Raw genomic sequence first — 27,547 nt, 5'->3', positions numbered from 1 at the left:
GAGAGAGAGAGAGAGAGAGAGAGAGAGAGAGAGAGAGGAGAGAGATCAGTGCATTTTAAAACCTCACAAGAAATAAAATTGATTGCATTTACCAGAATTTTTGCTCTTCATTTTTTGTCCTTTCCCTGAGGTTCTAAGATTTTTTGTTACCATTTTCTTGTTAAATACAGTCATTTATAATTGTTTTAGAGAAAGTTTAATGACAATAAATTATCTTAGCTTTCCTATATCTGAGAATGTCTTAATTTCCTCCTCTTTCCTAAGAGATACTTTCACTAGACCAGAATTACAGATTCACTTGAACAATGCTCTGTTCTTTTCAATGCATGAAGATGCTGTGCTCTACTCTTTTGCTACCGTGGCTTTGGGAGAGGAATCTGTTGTCATTTGAATTATTTTCTCCCTCTTAGTAAGATATTAGTTCTCTTTTCAGACTTCAAAATTTTCTTCATCTTAATTTTTCAGAAGTTTGATGCTGGTATATCTTGGCATCTAGTTCTTTGGGTTAACATTATTTGGAATTGGCCGAGATTGCTGAATTTACAGATTCAGGTTTTTTGTCAAATTAGGGAATCTTCAGTCATTATTTCTTCCAATACTTTTCCAGAAATTATTTTTCCTCTCCTTCCAAGATTTTTTTAAAAAATGTATTTAATACAGGGTCTCACTACACAGATCAGACTTGTAGTAATCCTCCTGTTTTTCAGCCTCCCAAGAGCTGGGATTACAGGCACATGCCACAATGCCCAGTCTCAACTGCCATCTCAGTGTGCCCCGGGTGTGGGGCTGGCATGGCACGCCGGGGATCAAACCCTGGTCCCTGTGCCTGCCTAAACAGGCGCTTTAATTCACTGAGCTATCTGGCCTGCCCTTTCTAAGATTATTGCCTTGACAAAAATTTCAAATTTTTTTCAAGACAGTCCTGTAAGTCTCTGACATTCATTTTTTTTAAAAATAACATTTCAGCCAGGGAGACAGCACAACGTAAGTGCCTACCTGGCAAGTGCAAGATACTAAGTTTGATCCCTAGTACAAAAAAAAAGTTTCCTCTGTATTGCTCAGACTAAAGAATTTCTATATTTTTATCTTTTCTATTGATCCTCGTTCCCCTCCATTCTGCTGTTGGGGAAACTGGGATTTTTGTCTTGGTTACTACATTTTTCCAGTTTTACAATGTCCATTTGGTTTTTCTTTTCTTTATATCTTCTATTTCTTTGGTAATACTTTTTTTTTTTTTTTTTTCCTTTAAGAGACAAGGTCTCAGTATGTAGTCCAGGCTAGCCTTGAACTTGCTATGTAGCCCAGATTGGCTTCCCAAGTGTTAGGGATATAGGAATGTATCATCACACCCAGTTCTGTTTTTCAGTGCTTTTAAAAAAATTTTTAAATTACTTTATATTGATACTTGTTTACAGTACATACAGTTTATAATCACCTTGGGGAGTGGGTACATGTACATAATACAAGATGATTCTTTTCATTTTTAATCCACTCCCTACCTTCTCTAACTTCCCTATTTTTGCCCCCCCCCCCCCCCCCGGACTGGGGATTGAACTCAGAACCTTGCACTTGCCAGGCAAGTGCTTATTCTACTGAGCCATCTCCCCTGCCCCTATTTTTGTTCTTACTGATATTGTTAATCTTATCACTGTGTAGTTCAGGCTGGCCTTGAACTCACTATGCAGCCAAGGCTGACCTCAAACTCACAGTGCTGGGCTTACAGGTGTGTGCCAACATGGCCAGCTCTGACTTACCACTTATATTTTTCAAGTGCATTCAGTTGCACACTGTAGCATTCTTATGGAAATAGCTTCATAGTCCTTATCAAGAAATAGCTTCAAAGTCCTGATCAGATAATTCTAATGTGTGTCATCTCAGTGTCAGTATTTGTTGATTGTTTTTCTCATTCAAGTTGGTATTTTCCTGGTTCTTGGCATAACATATGATTTTCAATTAAAATCTGAATGTTTTGTGTACCACGCCATGAGAATCTAGGTCTTATTTAAATCATGTGTCACAGCAGGCTTTGTCTAGCACTGCTCTGGGGGATGGAGAAGGTTGGCTGTAGTTAATGCCACTATTGGCAGGTGAAAACAAAGGTCCAGATTCCCTATGTGGTGTCCAATGACACGCAGGAATGGGAAAGGCCTTATTATCACCTAATGGAGATGAAAGTCCTGGCTCCCCATTGGCACTTTTCATGACACCCTAATGGAACTGGGCACCTCACCACAGGCTGGCTCATGTGGATAAGACATGTGTGTAAGCTCATGTGGTAAGACACCACATTTCTGTGGTGTCTGGCTGAAGAAGAAAGTTACTCATACAAGCTTTGTCAAGAAAAGAAAACAAAACAAAAGAAGGAAGGGGAGGGGAGGGGAAAAATTAAAAAAGAAGGGAATTTTGTCTTGTGGACGGAAGTTATAGCTCAATAGCAGAGCACTTGCTTAGCATGTGCAAGATCCTGGCACCTAAAAACTTTAAAAAAGCATCCATATTTTTTTTTTAAAGCTCTTATTAGGCTTTCCCTTTCCTGGTCTTCGGGCTAAGGAGAGAGGACAAGTTTTTCTTACAGTTTTTTTGTTGGCTTTTGCCTGTTGACATTTCCAGCCCATTTCCCCAATGTCAAGTCTGAGATACACAATGCAAACAGAAAACTTTCAGAAGGTCACATCATTCCAAGAGGCCTGGAGTTGCTAGCCAGACTGGGGCTGCCTTTTCTATACCTTTCAGTTTTTTTTCTTGCTTGTTCTATGTACAATGCTCAAGCTTTCTAACTGTACTTAATGGAGAAAAAAAAGGTTTCAGTCCTTGTTCTGTATTATTTAAAATTCTTTCCTCCTTTTATATCCTATTTCTAAGCCAATGCCTATTGTTTTTATTTACTCTGTGTCCTTTAGATTTGTCTTCAATTCTGAAGTTATTTTCAAATTTTTAAGGGCCGGGGAGATGGCTCAGTGGAATAAGTGCTTCCCTGGCAAGCGTAAGGGACTGAGTTCAATCCCCAGTTCCACCAAAAAAAAAAAATAAATAAATAAACAAATTTTTATCCTCTCATTTCTGAATTTTTCTAGTTCTGATTAGATTGTTCTTTCATATCACAAACATTGTCTTACTGTATTAATATTGAATTATAATTGTCATGTTTCATGAGTATCTATCTATCTATATATATATATTTTTTTTTTTTTAATTTTTATGTATTTGGTATAGGGTCTCACTATGCAGCTCAGACTCACAGTGATCCTCCTGGTTCAGCTTCCCCAGTGCTGGGATTGCACCTTTGGTGGCCCACGCAGTGGGCCTGGGGTGGGACTAGCATGACATGCAGTCCTGGGGAATGAACCTAGTCTGCGCTTGCCAGGCAGGCACTTATACCACTGAGCCATCTCCCCAGCCCTCATGAGTATATTTTTAAGTGTGTAATGCTTTCATGCATGAAAAATGTTAGTCTATTATTCTTTTTTCTTACAAGAACTTTCTATGAGATTTACCCTTGATATTTACACTTGAAATAAGTAAATTTATTTCTACTTGTGTTTTTCCAGTGACATCCAGGTAGAGAGCTGTTTTCCTAAGTTCTCAGCTCTTGAGTCACATTTTGTGGTCACAATGTCATATGCTCAGTGGTGGCAGCTTATTTGTTGACATGTGAGTCTTTCCCCTGAACTTTCTGGTTACCTGAACTGTCTCTCACTTTGTCTCTACCTGTTGTTCCTGTCCTGTTCAATCTGAATTCTGTTCCTAGTGTTTCACCTCAGAGTGGAACTTTCTTCTACACAGAAATTTAAGCTGGCTCATTTTGAGAATAAATAAGTCACAAACTGCTCCAGCCCCTTCAAATCTTTTTATGGATTCTCTGAACTCATTCCACTACTACAAAATGCAAAACTCTGCAATTCCGACTATTGTTCTTACATCACTCTGCTGAGCCTGACTAAGCACCTTCTAGACCTTCCAGGTCCCAGTGAACTCCCATTGCTCTCCTCTGCTCCTCGCTGCACAGAAACTGACACTACACAGGTCTGGAGCTATTAAAAGCTAAGCACCATCCATAGATGAAGTACAAAGTCTAGTTATATATTTTGTTATTTGCACGTTTGGATTTTGCTATCCTCACTGTCCTGTGTGTTTTAATAACTTATATTTGAGGGAACTGAAAGATTATGCCACTACTACTGTATTTCAGGATCTCTGAAAGAATGCTAGTATTTTACAATCTTCATTTATGGAAAATGCCTAGAAAATTTCCAGATCAAAAAATCAGCATGAGTAAGTGCTTATACATTTGTTCTATAAGTCTTTGTATTTAATGGCACTATGACGAGGTATATTTTCCCTTCAAACTAAGAGAAGATAGCAAATAGACCTTGAACCTTCGGAGATATCAGTGGCATAATTTCCATTAGCAAATTACAAATTCCAGCCATTTGACCTATGAATCTATTAGTTAAATTAAAAGATAAAGTAAACTTATATTTACTTATTTATTTTTTTTTAATGTTTAAATCCACATGCATTTATTTACAGGTCTTTTTTCCCATAATTTTATTAAGAAACAAATAGCAATGAGACAGTTTCAAATCAAATAGGTAGGACAGTTTCAATAATTAACACATTGCATACTCTCTTCCTAGTGGTTATTTGCTGTACAAGATGAGGACATGATATCTTATTTACAAACACTATTAGAACAAATCCTTCTATCGTAACTATATATCTATCCTAACCATTCTGAATACACAGATACAAAACGGACATTCATCTGTATCCCCTTTTTTGTTTAGTTCCATCATTTGAATATTATAGGTGTGCTAACTCAGCAAAATATTCTAAAAGAGTCCAGTAGTCCATAATAGTATTGGGTCTTCCTCTTGACTAGTGTCAGAAATTGTTGACCTGAGTCCCCTACAGCTCAACATAACAGCATGGCTTTACTTCTTATACTTTGTTTTTGTACTTTTCTGCTGGATGGTTAAGACCAAGATCCAAGATAAAGCAAGACCTATGCAACAAGAGTTGTAGCTTTTGGATCTGATAAGGTCAGTCAAATCCCCTCAGGATTTTTCCTGTAACCTTATATTTATATAATCTACTATATGTACCTAAAGTAAAGTATCAAAATTTTTATAGAATTTTCAAAAAGATAAATTATTGCTTATTATGGAAAAGAATTATTTGTTACTCTCAATTTCAAAAACTCAGCATATATATATAAAAAGGCTTAAAAGACTACTCCCCACAATGAGAAGAAAGTTTTGAACTAATAGTGTTTAGACAAGAGATCATGTCTGCATCCTGAACTATGAATAATTACTATGAAGGCAACAATATGCAGTGTTAGTTATTGTAACTGTCCTACTAACCTGATTTGAAACTGTCTCATTGCTACTTCTTTCTTAATAAAATTATTTTAGAAAAAGACTACTCCCCAAATACTAACAGATTTTTCACAGGTAGTAAAATGGTTTCCCTTCTCATTTACCTACATTTTATAAATTTTCAACATTTTAAACAAAGTTTCTTGCAAAAATATTTAAGACAACTTACGCTAGAACCATGTTGTAATCTGAGTGGTTGAACATGTATCCTCCAACAATCCACATTATATTTCCATTCACCACTGCTTTATGAGATGCTCTGGGAAGCTTTAAATTAGAATATTCCTCTCGCGTCCAAAATGACTGATTAGCTGGCACAGGAATTGAACATCCAGGACCTAATAAAACATAAATTAGTTTCATAAACTGCAGCTTGAAAGTTTGTGGTATTTCAAATTTTAATCATCTAAATGTTACAAATATTTATGGAATATTTTGTCTTTCCTTTAGCATCTAAACACTAGACAAATCATTTTGCTTTTAATACAAGGCATTAACAAGGGTAATTTCTAATAAAATACAAAATTATACACTAATGAAGACTTGGCCACACCCAGGTTAGGTGTTTTCAGTAATGAAAAATAAGTCAGCGGAAAGACTACACAGAAGAATTATATATTCAACCAGGCTTGGTGGTATATATCTGTAATCCCAGTGCTCTATTGGCTGAGGCAGGAGGATCATCATGAGTTTGAGACCATGAGTTTGAGACTGGTAACTACATAATGAGTTCAAAGCCAGCCTAAACTCTAAAAGGAAACCTTGTTTCAAAAACCAAACATATAAAATAATTATTCAAATAAAAACTTTAGGGCTAAAATGTAACAACTAGAATGCCAAATAATAATAAAAACAATCTTCTGATAAAGTAAGGAACTTAACAGAAGCAAGACAGAGATTTCTTTCTTGGAAGTTTGAGCTACTGCTGCAACATCTATAAGGTAGAAGGTACTTTAAAAAATTCACTTATTAACTCCTCATTATCAGCCAAACCCAACAAATCAGAGCATTTAAACAAGCACAATTCTTTTCAAAATAAAAAGGTTATGAGCACAATATACATATGTAAAAAGATCACTACACCAGTAGCAACTGCTTTTACTCATTTCTTAAAGAATCTGCAAAGATTTCTTCAATTATATATTTATGTAGATAATGCTAATAAGTGACTACACCAAGGTTCTAATGTATTCTAATTGGTCCCAATTTTCTCTGAACCTAAACAGCATTACTATCAGCTCTTCTTCCACCTCCCATCTTGGTTCTCAGCTAGTGTCATCTTAAGGTTGAGACCAAATTCTGCAACTTTCATAAATGAGTTATAAAAATAACCCCTTCACAACTCAAAGTAGACCACTTCTGCATATGTATGAAACTTAAGAAGCAGGACAAAGGGATGTAAAAGCTTAAATTCTGAGGGCTGGCCAAATAGCTCAGTAGATTAAAGCACCTAAGAGGCCGGGGGTTTGATCCCTGTGCAGGTCCAGTCCCTGGTGCGCTGAGATGGCGACTGAGACTGGGCATGGTGGTGTGCACCAGTAATCCCAGCAATTGGGAGGCTGTAAACAGGAGGATCACTAGGAGTCCGATCTATGATCTACATAGTGAGACCCTGCAGATCCTGTACTAAATACAAAAAAAGAATAAAAGCTTAAGTGCTGATATTGGTTAACATATAGTGTATGGATGCTGAGAATAAAGTCACCTACTAAACTACTATAGAGAACACTCTGTGAATTGAAAGAAAAATGTCAGTAAAAGAAGTGCCTACCCTGCCAATCAGAGAAGCAGGAGCATCCTCTGACATCACTTGAATTGCAGATGCCTCGATGAGGAAAGCCACAGTTGTCTGTACAGTAAGGAACGTCACATGATTCACCTTTCCAGTTTTCAGAACACTCACACTCAACAGTGTTGCTGCTGTTACTTATCTTACAGACTCCTCGGCCTGAGCAATTGTTCGGACACATGTCAAAACTATAAAAACATTGAAGAAAACTAAATCAACACAAAGCAATGTGTCAATTAACTCAGTATAACTTCTTCCTACATAAGTTTTAAAGATTTCTCTGTCTCTTCTGTCCACTCACAAATCCAACTGTAGTATTTAACAAATGGGGGCATTCAACATTGCATAGCTAGAGCCTAAGAACAAGTCAGCAAATCAAATCAGCCCTGCTGGATCCTCATAAGAAAAAGGTGGAATAAGTAACTCATAACATTTAAAAAAAAATTATATGACCAGCAAGATAGCTCAATGAACTAAGCACCTACTTAGGCAAGCGCAGGGATCGGGATTGATCCCCAGCACATGCCATGCTGGCCCTGCCCTAAGGCACACTAAAGTGGCCACTGAGACTAGCCATGGTGGTGTACGCCTGTAATCCCAGTGCTGGGGAGGCTGAAAACAGGAGGATCACTACAAGTCCAAATTGCGTAGTGAGACCCTGTACCAAATAAATACATACTTCATACACATATACATGGAGAAATTTGTGCAAAATTATTGACTTAACTCCTTCAGACTGGGGATGACTATTTTGCAGCATATCAGAACTAAGTGTTACATAATAGCAGAACTGACAATATACTCATGGTACATAAAACTCTGGGTAATTTCTGAAACTTGTAGAATTTAAGATCATTGCAGATTATTGCCCAGATTGTATTTAAAGTTCCTCAGTAACTGTATCTACCTGATTTCAGATGGAAGAAAGCAGGCCAATTTACCTTAATTTACAAGTTTAACTACAATATGTCTCATAACATGACTTTTGATAACCATACTGACAGCATTCTGAAATGACATAATTTAGATTTTAAAGAGGGGGAGATAAATACACTATCATGAAACTTCATGAATATATTCTTCTACTACTGAATATATGACAGTTAATAATAGTTGTTAATTGTACTTAGCAAAAAAACTCTGATATTTCAGAAAAACACCGCTGTCTTCCAGAAGTTCAAGAGCAGCAACACCTAGGTTAAAATTGTCCCTACGCCACCACTTACACTGACAATTATTTAATTTTTTGTGCTAGGTTCTTCAATCATACAAAGAATAGAAAAATATTCCTCATAACTCACTGAGTTTTTAAAAGAACATGAAATGAAAAACCTATACACTACACAGCACTGTATGTGCCATGCTGTAAGCCCTCAATATAGAAGTGTTAAATCACTATAATCATTATACAGCCCTTTGAAGAAAATCACCAGCATCAGACTTAAATATCTTACTTGTAAGTGATATTAAATCCAGTCAAATTATAAGCAGCATCACTAAAAAAATGTAGCAGGGCATAACCTGATGTGACAACAACCTCTGGGACAGTCTCGTTGCTATCTCTCTCAGGAACAATGAGGCCACTGGAAGAGAAACACATTTTATAGGGGAAGCACAATCATAGACATATCAAGCCAGAATTCATCTTTACAGTTTTAAAAGCCACATCCAGGAAGAAGTATGAATTCCTATGATCAGTGCATAGAGATTCCTTACTAGTTCTGGGTCTAGTGAGTTCTAGATTCTCTGATAAATAGCTCTGAAACTTTTGCTAGGCTTCCTTCTTTAGAAACGTTTTGTTTTTGTGGTTCTTGGGATTAAAGCCAGAGCCTCTGTACTGAACTACATATCCTCAGTAACCCTTTTCTGTTTTGTTTTGTTTTTAATTTGGCATGGACTACCATGTCCAGCTGATATACATTGTTTTAATACATAATACTTATGTATATAAAAATATGAAAAAAAGAAGCTAGACAAACTCATTACTTCAACATGACAAACATTCTGATGCATTTTCTTTGCCCAACTGGTATCATTTACATTTTATTCTATTTTATAAATACTATATCATAAGCAATCCTTGTCACTTGAGTTCTCCAGGTTCTCTCTAGGACCTCACTCAGAACCTAGGACACAATATTCTAAATAAATATGAATAAATAAATCCAGGGGAGGAAAAGAAATCCTGAGTCAAAGGATCTTAATAATGCCTTTAAGGCTTTTGGTCCATAATACTGACTTGTTTTCAAGAGAGATGCTAACTATAGAGATACAGAATAAGAGGATCCATTCCACTTTACCCTGCTGACAAAGAAAAGTGCCAGCCCTAGTTTAATTTGCCAATATAATAAATGAAGAGAATTTTTAAATTATCACTTAAAGTTCTTTTGTACTCCTGAGATTAACCATTTCTATCTTTACTTGCCATTTGCATTTCTTCATATGCCTACAACTTTTGCCCCACTACTGATTTGCACCACCACTGTAACATTTAGTCCCACAGAATGTGCTCTGCACACAGACCCTCCCCATGAAGCAACACCACACATTTTATTACTCTCTTCATTTATTTGCTCATCCCTAGTCACCTTGCTGTCTTAGAGCATATACCACCAATCAAGGGCCTATGACTATCTTAAATGTTCCTTTATTCTGACCTAGTAGTTGTGTTTGTGTAGAAGAAATTCTTGTTTGTATATACAAAGACAAATATGTAAGAATGCCAATGGTAGTACTATCCAGATAGCCATAGATTGCCTTGGATTGTTGCACATGAAACTATAGGACTTAATGTTTGCCTTGCTGGATTTGGGACTTGCTTTGGTCCCAGTGCTTTGTATCCCTCAAATGCATAAAGGGATGCACATGAATCTTTGTGGGGCCGGGGGGAATGTTATGGTTTATGTCTAGATGTTTCCCCAAAACCTCATGCAGTCATAGAGTTGGCTTCTACTGTGTGACTGATTCGATGTCCAATGCTTATGGGATTATGGGGGTGAATGCTACACCTGCCCTGATGGATACACTGTGTCCACTTGGCTGAATCAGCTTTAGCAGTTCAGTTCTCAGCATGGGGTGCCTAGCCCTGCAGGTGGGCAGGGCCCAGGAATTGAGAAAGGCTTCCTGCTGCCCTGCCCAGCTTTTGCTGCCCTACTGCAGTTCTTCTCCTTTTTTTCTGTGGAACTGGGGATTGAATTTAGGCCCTTGTGCTTCCACTGAGCCATCTCCCTGGCCCCAGAGATAACTTCCTCCTCAGTACCAGGGATTGAACTCAGTACCCTGTGCTTGCTTATTCTACTGAGTTATCTCCCCAGCCCTGAAGTCTCAGTCTTCAGAGGAGCTTGATCTTTGCAGCCACACCACTTTGGAGGAGCTACAATCGCCAGTCTTCACAGTCAGCGTAGAAGGAAGAGAGAGGCTTCATGGACGCTGCAGCTGCTGCCCCTCCTCTGCTCTTCATTGTTTTCTGCCACATGAGCTGCTGTCGTTTGCCTTTGAGTCAGCGGAACATGGACTGAACCTTCCAGTAACTGTGAGCTAGATAAACCTTTCCTTCCTTCATTTTGACTGTTGGGTATTTGTCCCAGCAACAAGTAAAAAAGTAACTAAGACACAATGTAAGGGAGGGAAAGGCTTGCTCTTGCTGCTCTTCCCTTTATGCTCTTGTTGCTTCTGCTATCTTCTGCCATCTTGACCTGTTGCCCCTATGTCATACCACTCTGCCTTGGAGCCAGCTGATTATAGAATGAAACCTCCACAGACTGTGAACTAACTAAATCTTTCCTTCCTTCATTTTGTGTTAGATAATTTATAAAGAGAGAAAAAACAGCATTTCAGGTAACCCTGCTCCCACACAATAAGGTTCCAGGATGTACCTGGAGTCTTCAGCAACCCTTGCCAACTATGATATGGTAGCTAAGTTATGCCTTAACTACCATATCATAAAAAATGACCACTACTCCATATCCTGGTGTCCTCTGGGTGGCACCACAGTTCCTTCAAGGGCCATAAAAGGTCAAAAACTCCACTGCTTGACAGAGGGACAGAGACAAGCCTCTCCCTGGTAAGAGCAAATCCTAAAATAACCTTTTAATCCTCCCCAAAGCCCAAATGCTTAAAACCTTCACCACAAAGCCCCCAGGATTATGAGGTCTTCTGACTGGCCCACTCTGTCCGGTGCAGTGTGACTACACTGTAATCCATCTTTGATCTTTAGTTTGTGATCCTGCTGCTCTTTTTGTTCAGGATACCAAGAAACTTGATAAGATCCCTGATCTGTTAACAATTACAAATGTATAGGTGTGGAAGGCTAACAGAGAGCTGATCAAGGCATACTGTCATGAGAGGAGGAAGCAAGGCTACACAAAGGACCTAGTGTAAGTACACATTTACCTGAACCTATATGAGTGTATATAAAAATGACTGCAAGAGCATACAAGCAGATGGGATAGTCATTTAATTTTTAACATAAAGACAGAATTCTAGGAATCCTAAAACTCCGAAGATACTCCAGGAGTTACCAAACACCAACGCATTTTCTACTATGTACTCAACAAATACTTACTAAGCATTTGTGAGGCACTGATCTAAATACCAGGAATATAATAGTGAAGACAATGTCTCTGACTCATCGAGTTCAGTTAGAGAAACAAGCTTGGATACATCCCTCTATGCACATATGTGGATGTGCGCCATGTCTGTGTATGAGTGTATATAAAATTCCAGGATGAGATACTTTAATGTCATGACGTTTTCCTATGGGGCAAAACTTACTGCCTTAGAAAGGCAGGGAGGGAGCCAGGCAGTGTTCCATGCCTATAATCTCAGCTACTCAGGAGGCTAAAGCAAAAAGATCCTAAATCAGAGGCTACCCCAAGTAACTTAGAAAGACCCCATTTCGAAATCATTTTAAAAAGGTCTAAGATGAAGTATAGGAGTAGAACACTTGCATAGCATGTTCAACACCCCATATTCAATCTCCAGTACCACAAAAAAAAAAAAAATAGTTTTAACTATTATCACATTTTCATTGGTTTTACATAAAGGCTGCATATCCTTTATCTGAATGATTGGGACCAGACGTATTTCAAGTATTTTCAAATCTGAAATATTTGCATATACATAAGATATCTGGAGGATAAGACCTCAGTCTAAACCTGAGGTTCATTTACTTTCATATATATTAGTACACATAGCCTGAAGGTAATTTTGTAAAACAGCTTTAGTAATTTTGTTTACGAAACAATTTCATGTTATGAAATTTTTCATTTGTAACGTCAGATCAAAACTCAAAAAGTTTCAGATTTTGGAACAATTCAGATTTCAGATTAGAGATTCATATTCTAGACCAGAATCCCTTGAAACTGTTATGGCTTATATCTAGAGGTCCCCCCAAAGCCTCTTGCACTCATAGATATGGCTTCGAGAGGTGGATGGATCATGGGTACACAATAACTGTGATGTACTTTTTTTAAAATGTATTTAGTACAGAGTCTACAGGATCTCACGACACAGATTGGACTTGTAATGATCCTTCGTTTTTCAGCCTCCCAAGTGCTAGGATTACAGGCATGCACCACCACGCCCAGTCTCATTCTCTGTCTCAGAATGCCCGGGGGGGGCAGAACTGGCATGGCAGGCTGGGGATTGAACCCCCGGTCTTTATGTCTGCCTAAGCAGGCACTTTAATCCACTGAGGTATTTGGCCAGCCCGGGCACACAATAACAGGATTAGCCCACTGATTGGTTTAACATGGATCTAAGCTAGAGAATGGGAAGGCCCACATTGGGTGTAGGTGGCACCTTCTGGATCATCTCACATGAACTTGGTGTGTTTGGTGAGGCATTCATAATGGTGGCTGTGCCTCAGTTTGCTCACATTCTTAGTCACCTTGTGGCCCTTGTTGAGGCCCATGGCCATGGGATAGTGTAGGGCCATGGCTACTGTTCTTCAATGGTTGCTGTGGCAGAAGCATTGTACCTCTTTTAACCTAGCATGAATTTTGAGATCAAAGAGACGTAAAGTCTATTATGACTTGTAACATGTCCCTCTAAAAGATTCATTGTGTTGAAGGCTTAGTTGCTAATAGGCTTTGGAGAGGTGACTGGATCCTGAAAACTCTAACTTCAACAGTTGACTGATCCATGGATGCAATCATAATTTGATGGCATTTTGGGGAGGTGGTGGAAACAGGAGGTGGGGCCTAGCTTAAGGAAATGGATCATGTGTATGACTTTGGGGACTATATCTGGTCCCTGAAGCCCTCTCCTTGGTGTTTTTTCATCCTCTGTGTCTTCTTCCTAGATACCATAAATTAGGTAGCTTTCTTACACACCAATCTTCCACTATGATGTTTCTGCCTCACCATAGGCCTAGAACCAGTGGAGTACCTGAATATGGACTGAAACAATTAACCAAAATAAGTTTTCTTCTTGGAAGTTGTTTTTTTCTTGGGTATATGGTCACAGGGACAAAAGGCTGATTGACTCAAACTCTAATCCTGCTCCATATTCCTGGGTAAGTCACTGATACTTCTGAGTCTCAATCTCTTCCAGTTCACAAAGGAGAAATCCTACATAGTTCCCAGCGATGTAGTGAGGATCAAGCTGTATGGTGTGTAGCATGCTTATTAAGCACAACCTCACACTAGTGGGTGCTCAACATGTAACGGCTGATGGTCTTTATATGGTGGGAGCAATCAAGGGCACACAGTGAAGATTCTACCAACCATAACTACATGAAGCTGGAGAAAATGAATTGGTCAGCCTCTTCACTGTCAGAGAGGCTTAGGCATTTGCTTCCATTGACTTCAAACACTTGAAACTGTGACAGTTTTAGAGCTGTTGGACTTCTCCCAGTATAAAAATAACTGGTTTACAACAAAAATAAACCTTTACAGAGTAAATTAATACAAACACAGCCTCATTCAGCACACAAGGAAATGAAAAGCATATGGATGAGAAAGTGAGGCTGTTGGCATGCCTACCAGCTGTTACTGAACGATAGTCTGCCTCTCTATCCTTGCCCCTAGGAAGATCAATATATGTTCGTGCAAGCCAAGCAGATGTTAGGTACAATGTAAAAGTATGTGCAGTTCAGGCTGAAACCAACTGTTCTACTTGAACAATGTTCATGTTTTTATATTTTAAACAGAAACCATCACTATTTTTATAATAGCTTTTGAAATCTACATAATTTTTTTGATAGTGCATATTGAGGATTGAACTCTGAGCCTTTGCACTAAATTACACCTCCAGCTCATTATTTTATTTTACTTTACTTTACTTTATTTTATTTTATTTTAATTTTTGCAGAACCGGGGATTGAACTCAGGCCCTTATGCTTGCCAGGGAAATGCTTATTCCACTAAGCCATTTCCCCAGCCCCTCCAGCTCTTTTTTAAATTCTTCTTTTGAGACAGGGTCTTGCTAAGTCACTAAGTTGCTCTGGCTAGGCTTGAATCTGCAATCTTCCCAAAGATTCTCCGGAACTATAGTCATGTACCACTGTGGCTGGCAAAACTAGATACTTTTTTAACAGCCCTGAAACTATAGCCCTTAATATCCCTGTCCCAGACAAACATGAGCTCTCTAGACACATAACTTTACAAACTATACTGTGTAAACTTACTAATAATCCTCAATTTGACATGCTTGTCTCCTTGCAAGACTATGGGCTCTTCAAGGGCTGAAAGATGTAGAAAGTAAGGCAAATTGCAGAGTCTATACTTTTGTCTGGAAAGGAAAATCTAAGAATATGAAGTATGTCTCTTCATTTGGTTACTTTCTTTAAGCATGCCACAGTCCGACCATGATTTCAAATGGGAGCCAGGTAGGCTCATCAATACATAACTTTCTTCCCAGCACCACAGACTGTGCAGGCCGTGCCGGCCCCACCACCACAGAGATCAAGTGTGGTCATGAACCTCTGTAATCCCGGCACTGGGGAGGCTGAAAACAGGAGGAACAGTACGAGTCCAAGCTGCTTAGTGAGACCCTGTACCAAATACATTAAAAACAAAAAAACATAACTTTCTTTAAAAAGTAGTAACTCTGAAAGGAACTGTTCTTTTGAAAAATGTTCTTAGGGAGAAAAATCACTCCCTTACTCCATCACTACTACCATCTTGGCAGCTCCCTACCAAAAGTAGCTGCTCCACACATGCACCCACCAAACGACAAAATCATAATGTTGGAGAGTGAGAAGAGTCTTAAGTTGCTCTACTGGTTCTTACATTTGTCTGGTAATAGAACTGTTTTATTAAACTGGGTTTTTTAGAACTTCAACATATAAAAAGATAAATGTGATCCAGCAGTTTGGAGTTGAATTATGCTTCACAGTTGGTAATGCACTCAGAGAAAAGACAGTATAAAGCAGTGGTGGCAAATCTACAGCATGTATGTCACAGGAGGACATCTGTTGTCAACAAAAGCACTAAAAGATTTGCCACCACTGAGATAAAGAGAGAACATACAAAGTCTTCATCTTAGGTTTTAGAAACTGAGTTCCAAAGAACCTGCATAACCTATTCAAGTTCTCACAAAGACGTGGGCAGAACGTAGACTTGAAGTCTACACCTTGTGGATATGGAATGGCTCTTCTTTATTGTATTGTTATGGCCATAGCAGAGCTAGCCAATGTCAGGCCCTCTCCACCGTGGACCCCCAACTCATGATTTCTAGGTTGGTTTCTCTGGTCCAACAGTACTCCAGAGCAAGCCATCTTGTGGAGGCCTCAATATGTCCTAAAACAGCAGTTTTCAAATGGCTATTCATATCAGTGTTTCAAGCAAATTTTAATTTTTCACCTTTGCTTACTATATTTTTAGGAAATTCACATTTAAATATATATTGAGTTAAATTTAATCACTGCATTAAAGACACAGGAGCCACGAGTTTGATCCCCAGGCCTGCCATGCTGGCCCCAGCCCCAGAGTGAGCTGAAATGGTGATTGAGGTTGGGTGTGGTGGCACACACCTGTAATCCCAGCACTTGGGAGGCTGTAAACAAGAAGATCACTACAAGTCCGATCTATGCAGTGAGACCCCATGTACCCTGTACACCCTGTCCTAAATACAAAATAATAATAATAATAATAATAATAATAATAATAATAATCAGTGCATTAACTTACACCACTAGCCAACTTACTATATACATAATTTGGCTCCTCTTAAATGTCACTGGTTAGAATAATTATAGCTTTCTTATTTTCTTACTTCGTATGCCTGCCCATCAAAATACTTAGTTCAGATGAACTGTGGATTTATATACACCTACTTGGCCCATATTCCTACAAGGAACACTGGCAAGCTGATTCAAAATGCCAGCAGACAACATGGACTACGTGAATTCTCATTAATAAATGCAAAAACAAGTGAACCCTTAAGTACTCCTAGATGACATCATATTAGTTTTTGTGCTTGTGTTAAAGCTTTTGGTGGCTCTTGCCATAACATAAGGGGTGTTTCAAAATCAGGTATAAAGATACTTATGCCTAACACTTGCTCAATTTTCAGGCTTGGCATGGCCTATCCATAGCCTGCTCTTTAGGCCTGTATGTAAAACTTTAAATTCCAGAAAATGGTCTTGTTCTCAGTTCAAACACAGGTCAGATTACACACTAGGCAAAAAGAGTGGAAAAATACAAGGGCAAATCAGTCTCCTGACCTCCTGTCCCTCGGCTTCTTATGTACTGCTTATTATCTCCCTCACCACCATGGAACATCAACTAGGCCAGCCCCCAGTGAGGAACACAAAAAATATTTGCTGGCCTGATTTCTTTTAAAGTCAAGGAAATAAAACATTTGAAGGAGAAACATCTAGAAAGTCAGTTGCAGATGAAAAACTGATAACTATGGTTCCCCACGGTGATATATCCTTTGAAAACATACTGAGAACACTTTACCATGTAAAAGGAACAAAAATACAGTTTTGAATTCTCATTTAGAATAAACAATACTGCTCTTACTGAAAAAAACCTAAGATACCAAAACAAATTCAGAATGTCCTATACAGTTGGTAAAATCATTTTAACTACTAATATAAAATAATATAAAAAAATTCTGCTAGGGATATAGCTCAGGGGCCCAGCACTTGCCTCGCGAGCACAAGGCCCTGAATTCAATTCCTGGTATCAAAAAACAGAACACACAGAAACAAAAAAAAAAAATTCTCACCATGTGTGAGACAGCTAATAAATAATCTTTGAGAACACACACACACACAAAAAAAATCACTACACATAACTGGTATGTTCTCATTCCCAGCAGGTAACCACTGTTGATTTTATATGTATTCTTCTAAAAAGTTCCACTCACCCATAATAATGCGTATACATAAATGTGCATGTGTATACACAACACTGTATTTGAATTCAACATTTAATTCCTGGGCTGGCCAAATAGCTCAGCAGATTAAAGCACCTGCTTAGGCAGATGCAGGGTCCAGGAGTTTGATTTCCATGCGTGATGTGCCGGCCCTGACCCCTGGGGCGAGCTGAGACGGCGTGGTGGTACACCTGTAATCCCAGCACTTGGGAGGCTATAAACAAGGGGATCACTATGAGCCCAATCTACACAGTGAGAGCCTGTACACCCTGTCCTAAAAAAAAAAAAAAATTAATTCCTAAAGGACTATGCACTCAAGAACACACAAAAAGAAAATTAATATGGCTTCTAAGATTTTTCAGAGAAATATGATTTATTACAAAATATGAGCTTTACCACTACCATCAAGTACCTAGAGAAACCAAATTGGGACTAGCACACAAGTGGTAGACTCCATAACTAGTAATCATTCCATAAAATAAAAATTCCAGGAGATAATAAAATAAATATAGTAATAATGCAATTCAAGAGATACATTTAAATTTAGAAATCAAACAATGATTGCCTAATAATTACATGACTGAGCTTACCTAAAAGCAGCAATTAGTGGTGCATAAATTGAGTCTCCATCATAAACATACAAATGATCCCAACTACACTCTGTAGCAAAATGATTAAAACGAAGTCTCATTATTCTATTTGGCCTAAAAACAACAAAAAAGGTAATTTATAATAATCATTATAACAAACCTTTGAAAAAGTAAGGCTTTTAAAGAATTTACAAGGAGAAATTAATATATAAACAACATTCCTTCATTTGCCAAAGATTTATTTAGTATTCCTGTGTATAAAAGATCATTAAACACGCAATGAAGAACAAAATACACATGGTCTGTGACTCCGCAGGACTTACAGCCTATTTAGCAGCCAGTCTTTAACAGCTTCTGAACCAATCCATATCTCTGCTTCCACCCTTAATCAATTAAAATTCTATAGTATAGCATTTCACAAACACCTCTCAATTTTCTCAACTTGCCTGCTCTTGTGCCATTTCATAGCACTGCCCGGCAAAAGTCCTAGCTTAGAGGAAACTATTTATCTTCTCTGACTTAGATCAAATTTAAAGAAACCTAAGCTGAACTGTAAACAGTCACACTACTGAGCAGGCTGGTTTTAGCACTGACCTCTGCTCACCACTTCACATGGCATTCCAGTTCCAACCACACTCCTACCACTGAGTCTCCCTCTTCAAAACTGCAAATTCTCAATGATTATTTCAACCATCCAGTCCCACTTTTCACTTACACTGAGTATCCTGACAAAATTCCCTGTAATTTCTATTTTCCAAAACAGATAAACCTACTTCTCCTTCGACCTCTCGAATATTTAACATTCCGGAACCTCTCATATGAAACTTTCGTATCCACGCTTAAATCTGCTTAAGTATCACATATTTTACAAAACAATAAAACAACAACAACAAAAAAGCCTTAGTACAGTCAGACACTGAAGAGATTTGCAAAGCACAAAATAATGTGACTTTTCTCAATAAAAATTTAATCATTAATACTTTTTCCATTAAAGTTGACATTTATGTTAACATTCAGTGAATTTATAACTGTTATTTTTAAATGAATGATTAGCAGATTTCTTAGTTTTATCTTCTAAAATAGTAAACACAGAGAGATATAACTCACATAAGCAAAAGTTACTTGGAATCTTCAAAGCTTAACAATATAGAGAGATCCTAAAACTTAAAAAATTTGATAAATGAGGCATTAAAGGTTTTCTATGAAGGGAGGACAAAAAAAAGGAAACAGTTGGGGAAACACAGAAGGTCCAGAGAAGTAGCACTTAGGCAGTGATGTTTATTCTCATGTTTCTGTCCACATTTCTGTCATTTAAGGCCTGGAACTGAAGTTTTGGTGGTGCACTTGCCTAGCATGTGTGAGTGCCTGGGAGCCATTCTCAGAACAATAGTACTTAGAAAATTGACACATATTACCATACCATGTTATACAGCTTTAAACAAAACATCAAAAACACTTTTAAAGGGCCAGCAAGATAGCTCAACATACTAAGTGCCTGCTTAGGCAAGCACAGGGACCAGGGTTTGATCCCCAGTACCGTATGTTGGACCAGCCTACCCCCAGGCGTGCTTGGCCCTGGACCAAGTCCAGGCACGGTGGCACATGCCTGTAATCTCAGTGCCGGGGAGGCTAAAAACAGGAAGATGCTGACAACTTATAAATTTTTGGTACTGACAATTCACTTGCAGCATTGAGTTGAATTTTTAAAAAATATTAACAATAAAAATTAAGAAAAATCAAAACATTCATTTATCAAAGAAAAAGTTAACTAAATAAATACGTTTAGTACTTTATGCTATAAATTGCTAATTTCACTTATAGGAAAAATAATGCCACACTGAGCACTATCCTATAAATAGATAAACAAAAAGGTTAACCATTTCTACTTACTGTCCTTCAATGAGCCATGTGCACTTTGTTTTATATTTATAATTTCCAGGTCCATCTGTTACAAACCCAGAAGATCCAGTTAGTCTGTAATTTAAATAAAGAAAAAAATAAGTCAGTTTTCAGAATTCTATGTATTAATCTTTCTTAATGAGCAATGTAATACAAATTAGGCAGATTTGGTATATTAATGTACATCATAATAGAAAATGACTAGACAGCCATATTCAATGAGTGACCAAATTTGCTTGAAACAAAGATTTGCCACACACCTGAAAAGTAGATATAAACATAACCAAAAGAGGTGAACAAATAGCATACCTAAAATCTCCCCAGCAAATGCTTCCAAAAACCAATCCATAACAGACACCCAAGAACAGACCATCTTCTCTCTCTAGATTGGTATGGCTGAATTTTACAGCTGTAAGAACTATAGCCCTCACACTATAAGCCTGAATACAAAGCCAGCACAATGGATGACAAATGAAAGGAAGACAAAGAAGAGCAGTGTCAACCATCCACAGAATGTACCCTACATCAATTCAGACTTAGTTTTATGGGCAAATAGATTTCCCACTGGTGGGTGGGTGGGTGTATGTATTTAGCATCAAAAAGTTTAATGACTATCTACTATGCTTGTTTTGCTTTTGCTTTTAAGAGTTTCTATGGACTTCACATGAACAAATTAAACTATCACTTTTAGAAAAGAAATAGGTCATTTTTATTTTAAATATTTACCTAATATTTTAAACATACACATTTACAAAATTCTATAGATATGATCATAGACAGGCTTTAACTAAAGAACATTTCCCCTTTGTTATTATCCTCTCCAACTGCTCCCACTCACCCCAACCAAGATAAATATTTAACCACCAGCAACTATTATTCTTCATTCTCACAAGCCTATAACATTCATACGGTTCTCTTAAATAATCTGTAGTTACACAATTTCTTTTTTCATTCAATAAAATCTTGTAGGGCTGGGGAGATGGCTCAGTAGAATAAACACTTCCCTGGCAAGCGCAAGGGCCTGAGTTCAATCCCCAGTTCCGCCAAAAAAATAAAATCTTGTAGAAATTACTTCATCTAGGTAGGCATTAGCCTAAAATCACTCTTTTTCATGTAGCACAATATTCCAACCTATAGAGGAATCCATTTTCTGCCTACTAACATTTTTTCTGTTTTTAAAATGGTTGGCATTAAAACACTGCTATAATAAGTACTCTTCACTTATGACCTTATTTGTGCTTTTATTTCTAAGAACAGAACCTTAAGAGGAAGATTACTGGGCCAAAAAGGAGTAAAAAAATTTTCATTGTTAATAAAACTGCCAAATTATTGTCCTAAAAGGTATAACAATTCTTGCTTGTAATCACTATATATGAGAATATGCTACTTACATTACCTCTGTATTAGATGTTTTTGTTTCTTTTGAATTTTGCCTAATACAATTTGAAATTTCCTATATATTCATAAAACGTTAGCAGATTTAAAAGAGAACAAATATCAATCTAAACTATCAGGTCAAGTTTGACAGTGTCATTGATGAGATCTGGGTATAGATGTGAGTATTGTCTGGCACTAAGAAAACCTAGTTCATCAGTAGTCACAAAAGACACCAAGTTGAAACATAAAGGCATTTCAATAATATAAGGCCAGAAATAGAATAAGCTCCTTGTTGTTACCAGTTTCGCAGTTTAAGAATATGCTGAGAATAATTCTTCAGTGGAAACAAATACAAGGACAGGGAAGCCATCCATGGGTACCAAGCTTCAGAGAAATCATCTGATCATTAAGTAATTTCTGTTATTACCCAATAATATACCATGTAAAATCTCAACTTTTCCCAACTACAGAAATTTTTCTTATGGCCAAATACCTTAAACACTGACAAACCTTTTTTTTTTTTTTTTTTTTTAAATGTATTTAGTACAGGGTCTAGCCTCCCAAGAGCTGGGCCTACAGGCACACGCCACCACACCCAGTCTGATACTGACAAACTTTAACCAAAGTTCCTTGGACATTTTTCAAAAACCTATTGTTAGAATTTAAAATTGTACACGTGTGTGTGTGTGTGTGTGTGTGTGTGTGTAGCTGGAAATCAAACCCAGGCCTTTGAGCATGTTAGACAAATGCTCTACCACTAAGCCATACATATGGCCTCTTTTTCGTTTTGAGACAGGGTCTTGCTATGTAGTCCAGGTTGGTCTTGCATTCACAACTGTAGCCCAGGCTGGCCTTGAACTTGTGGCGATTCTCCTGCCTCAGCCTTGAGAGTGCAGGGATTAATACAGGCATGCATCACCATGCTCTCCCTAAAACGTTTCCTTTTATATGCATGTATAGTTAAGTTTGCTGCATGCACTATTCAATTCCTTACATTCTTTTCTACTAGATTTAATTCTAGAAATATTCAAGTGCTATACTATCACAGCTTTATCACATTTCCCACATTATTTTTGCTTTACACATTTAGCTATTTATTTACACAAGCTTATGACTATTAGGTTCCTCGAGCTGCAGATGTTGCAAGGTAATAATAAGCTTCTCTTCTGGAGGGTTAACAACCTAAGTTTGCAGATCAAAAACTGGAGAAAAGGAAGGGCTGCAAGGTCAGCCAACATTTTGGCCCTAGCCTTTCAAGGTCAGTGAAGACTGAGGACATAGGAGAACCTGTACTGTAACAACATGTAACTCAGTTGTGCCCAAAATTTTTTTATCAAGGAGATTATGGAGCCACAGAAGAATGTGATTGATGATGTAGAATGTGCCTAAGGAGAGTCACATGGAGAGAAAATTTTCAGGCTTTCACAGAGAACAAATTGGTCAAGCATTGGCCATGACTCATCCACATGGCTGACACTGACAAAGAATCTACAACTGTGGTACAGGGTTACAGGACAAATCCTGAAGGGACTTGACCGACCTTATCAGGTACAAACATTACATTTCTTGTTATATAGGTCTTGCTTTGTCTTGGTCTTAACCATCCAGCAGAAAAGTATAAAAACGAGGTATATAAAATAAAGCCATATTAATATGCTGAGCTGTAAAATGCTCTAGTGAACAACTTCTGCGGATAAGCCACTACTATTGTGGACTACTGGACTGTGTTGGATTGTTTTGCTGAATTCAAGCACCTATAGTATTTAGATGCCAATAGAATTCCTATCTCTGACAGGACTGAACAAAAAAAGGGGCTACAAAGGAAGGACCATTTTGTATTTGTATATACAGAATAGGATAGATATACAGCTACTTTCGCTTAATTCAATGAGAAGATAGATTTGTAGTAATAGTGTTTGGACAGGATATCCTGTCTGCTTCTTGTACTGTGGATAACCACTAAGAAGATAACAACATACAATATAATAATTATTGAAAATGTTCTATTAATCAGCTTTGATACTGTCTCATTGATATTTGCTTCTCAATAAAATAAAAAAAAAGAAATGACAACAACCATCTTTCCATTGATTATCTAAACATTAAAAATCAACCTAACTACAACCAAAAAAAAAAAAAAAAAAACAGTAAACGGGATGTGTTTCACTTGTTTCTTAGTACAGGTTATGAACCCAGGGCCTTGCACTGAGCTACATCTCCAGCCCTTTCTGTGTTTTGAGTTTAGCTCTCACTAAGTAGCCCAAGCAGGCCTAGACTTGAATTCTCTTGCCTCAGCCTCCCAGGTAGCTGACATTATAAGCATGTGCAGCCATGTTCAGCTATGTTCTTTTTCAGGGCTGGGGATGGCATCCAGGGTCTTGCCCATGCAACACAAGTGCTCAGCCACTGAGCTGCACCCCGACCCTCAACCTCGGGGCTGCTTGCATTCTTTTGTTTCCTGCCCATTTTTCCCTGATGGTCTTGCTGCTCCATTCTTTCCTGTGCTGTCCCCTAGGCCATAGGATGGCTGCTCCAGTAGGATGGGAGAAGGCAGAAGGATCACCTGGTCTGTGCTATGGCCGGCATGGGGTCATCTCTGCTAGAATCCTCAATTCCATGAGTCCTCACTACTCTAGAAGATGGACACTATTACTCCCCTCCCTTTTACAGATGAGGATTGGAAGTGATCAAACCAGCTGTCCAAGATCACTCAGCTAACCCCAACCCAGGACCTGTCTGTGCCCCCCCCCTCCCCCCGGGGATTCCTTCTTCCTCATGTGGGCCCCAGATTCTAGCTTGCTGAAGGCAAACTCCTGCTCAGGTTTGGAGAACATGGATAGGGAACAGGGCAGCCCAAGAGAGCAGCCTGGGGCCCTCCTGGCTGTCAAGCTTCCTAGGTGCAGCAGGAGCACCACTTCTGTGACTGCCTCCCTCCTTTCCATCTGCTTCCCTCCCCAACACGGCCCACGCTGATAGCTCCATCCTGCAGAAAAATGCACTGCTCTTCGACATGCCCAGTTGCACGTCCACTATGCATGCTAATCAGCAGCCAAAGCTTGCCAGCAATTTGCTTCAGTTCTGGGGCTCACTCTGAGTTTATTTATTTTTTGTATTTATACCTTGTGCAGAGATGACTGACTTGGAGTGAGAGCAGGGTCTGGGGAGGAGGCCCAGCAAGAAGGAGAGGGATAAGCGTGGAGAAAGCAGAGAATTTGGGATCATCTTTGACATCCCACAACTTTCTGACAGGCCTGCACCTGAGGGAAAACAACGTTTTGTCTTTCCAGAGCATTCATGGCAGCTCTGGGAAACAGTTCTCTGGGGATTGGTGAGCCCAGGTTATAGTGGAGAAAATCATGGCTCTACAGGGGAATGAGATACGTGGATTCTTTCAAGCCAAGTCATTTGACTGTGGACAATAAAGATTGAAGCTTCATCTCACCTCACTGCACCATACTAAAGAAAAACTTGGGTCAGAGAGGGGAGGGCATCTGGCCAAAGTCACATAATGAGTTTTTGGGGACCCAGGACTGAGCCCAGAGCCTGCTGTCATTTCCAAGCTCTCAGTTGGTTTCCAAAGGGAGGTGGGTAAGACAGAGATTTCCTCCTTCACCACCTGTCCCAGTGTAAGACACCATTCACACCACCTTCTCAAAGCCCTTTCCATAGCTCTCTGCACACTGTCAGTGCCCACTTACATCTCCCAAGTCCCCCCTGGATAGCTGAGCCTGACCTTTCCACTGTGCTTCTCACTTGAAAGGAGGCCATACCTCCAGCTCTGCTGTCACACTAGGTCCTGATACTAGGTAAGCGCTCAGTACATATTTGCCCTAGGAGTTATGAATGAATAATACCCCTTGGCAGTCAACTGTAAGGCAGATATGAACACACCCTCAGAGTCAGCAAGACCCCAGTGAGCTGCTCACACATATCCATAAGGAGACCGATACAAAGCTGTTCCGAGCAACTTCCCTCCCCTCCCCTCCCCTCCCCTCCCCTCCCCTTCCTTTCCCTTCCCTTCCATTCCTTTTCATGTGTCTGGAACTCTATGAGCTTTGGAGTCAACCTAACCTGGGCTGGAACCCTGGATGTGTGCCTTGCTGCCTCAAGACCTGAAGATACTAGTACCTCCATACTCACCTCCCCAAACTACTGTATTTGTTGAGGTGATGGTACGTTTCACAGCTGATCCACTCTGGCCTCCTATTTCACAAAGGGAAACCCCAACTCCTGCCCAGGGGGCTAAAAAAATTGCCCCTCATCCTACCACCATCCAGATAGGGCCAGGGAAGGAGCAGGCTTAGACAGTGATCAAGACTTCAAGACTACAGATCGGAGGAGAGAGGGGAGGCCTGTGGTGCAGAGACAGGCCCAGGACTGGGGCTTCTGAACCTCTGCTCAGTGAGAATGTCAGCACCCTTAACTCTGAGTGCTAAGATCTATGGCAAGAGTGGCAGGCCGTGATGAGGAGCAGAACTCAGACCTGGGCAGGAGTGTGTCCTTGTTTCATGAGGACAACTTCAAAGCCAATCAGAATTTCTGATATTCAAAGGCTACAGGAGAAAGGACTGTCCAGAGACTGGAGGAAGCAAACTGTGTTGATTCTCTCACCCTAGAACTGAGAGGCACTCTGTTAGGGTTCACTGGAAAGTCTAGAATGAGCAGAACTGAAGTGAATCAGTCAGAGGTAATTCTTTGGATGTAAAGAAACAAGGACTCCAAGGCCCATCCTTCTGTCCCAGGGCAGGACAGAAGGTAGCAGTGGGATGCTGTGGCAGCCTGCGGACCGTTGCCCAAACACTTGTGTCTCCACCCAGCAACCATCTCTGCCAGGTGTATGACCAGCTCTGCTTTGCAGATAGGAAAACTGAGGCCAGTGAGACAAAGATCTCAACCTAAAGCCCGTGCTTTCCACACCCATGGTGGCTTCATGGCACCGTGGCCCCCTCCCCTCCTTGCCTGGTCCTGGGCTGGCTCCAGTGGAACAATGGTGCTCTGTTCAATTGGCCAGCCTCTAGAGAGAGGCCAGAGAGGCTGTTGCAGAGCCACTGCAGCCCAGGCAGCCCATCGGGCTCCTTTGTTCTTGGGCCCTGGCCAGGGACTGCTCAGCCCCGTGGTGCTGCCGTGAAGCTGGTGTCTGCTGCAAGCCTATGCCTCCTGCAGAGAAACCCTTCAAGGGCAGCCCTTGTCCCACTCTAATTATACAAACAAATTTTCTCACTTCTCCAAATAAACAGTGCACAGTCTATGGGCCATAGCATACCGGGAAGTCTAAAATGAGAAACAACCACTAATGGGCTCCTTAGCTGCAGGACTAAAGAGATTGCTTCAAAGGCCAGGCCTGACCAGGTCTCTGCTTCTTCCTGACTGGCCTCTTCTACACTGTAGCTAGTGCCTTATGCCACCCTATTCCCCACTGATACCTGCCCTGCTTCTGGCCCCATGGGACAGGACAATTGGTGAGACTGCACGAGAATTGCATAGCTGAACTTTGTAGACATCAATTGCAAGGGGCTTGTGGATGTAGGGTTAGGCCCAGGCACCAGGATTCGTCTGTGCCCATGAATGGTGTGTGTACCAAGAGAGATGCAGGGGTGCTTGGGGGGGTGCTGACGCCTTGGAGCACAGAGGTTCACAGCAAGAGTAAGTGCAAGGTGTATGCATTGGAGGGTGGAGCTGGCAGGTAGAAAGCACTACTAATAATGATTCCCAGAGGCGCACAGCAAGCCGCACCTATAAACCCAACACTTCAGTGGGCTGAGGCAGGAGGACTGCAAGTTTGATTCCAGCCTAGGCAGCTTAGTAAGATCCCATCTTTAAAAAGTGGAGGTAAGGGCCTGCCTGATAACTCAGTGGACTGTAGTGCCTGCTTAGGCTGAGCGCAGTGGCGGGGTGGGGGTGAGGGGGGGGCTTGTGGGGGGTGGAGGGGGAGTGGTTCAATTCCCGGCATGCTGTGCAGGCCCTGCCCCTGGGGTGCACTGAGACTGCGATTGAGATCTGGCTTGCCTGGGCATGGTAGCATGCGCCTGTAATCCCAGCACTTGGGAGGCTGTAAACAGGAGAATCACTACCAGTCCGATTTAGTAGTGAGACTCTCAAACCCCTGTAGACCCTTCCCTCAAAATAAATAAATAAATAAATAAATAAATAAAAAAGAAGAAAAAAGAAAAAGAAATTGTTGA

The 27,547-nt window shown here is 39.7% G+C and overlaps 1 protein-coding gene across 2 annotated transcripts in view; it reads right to left on the bottom strand.

The window, feature by feature from the left end:
• The window catches only part of Atrn (attractin), a 195,647-nt gene that overhangs the window by 110,256 nt on the left and 57,844 nt on the right, over nt 1–27,547 (bottom strand). For both annotated transcript variants that reach the window (XM_004634258.2, XM_023718635.1), the window contains 5 exons: nt 19,980–20,063; nt 18,090–18,203; nt 8,625–8,753; nt 7,153–7,358; nt 5,551–5,719 (listed from right to left, as the gene is read on the bottom strand). In XM_004634258.2, the coding sequence (XP_004634315.1) occupies nt 5,551–5,719; nt 7,153–7,358; nt 8,625–8,753; nt 18,090–18,203; nt 19,980–20,063 (702 nt within the window). The remainder of the gene's footprint in view (nt 1–5,550; nt 5,720–7,152; nt 7,359–8,624; nt 8,754–18,089; nt 18,204–19,979; nt 20,064–27,547) is intronic.

This window comes from Octodon degus, unplaced genomic scaffold (genome assembly GCF_000260255.1).
Source record: "Octodon degus isolate 3935 unplaced genomic scaffold, OctDeg1.0 scaffold00060, whole genome shotgun sequence".
NCBI lineage: Eukaryota > Metazoa > Chordata > Mammalia > Rodentia > Octodontidae > Octodon > Octodon degus.
This window is presented reverse-complemented; position numbering and strand designations above follow the sequence as displayed.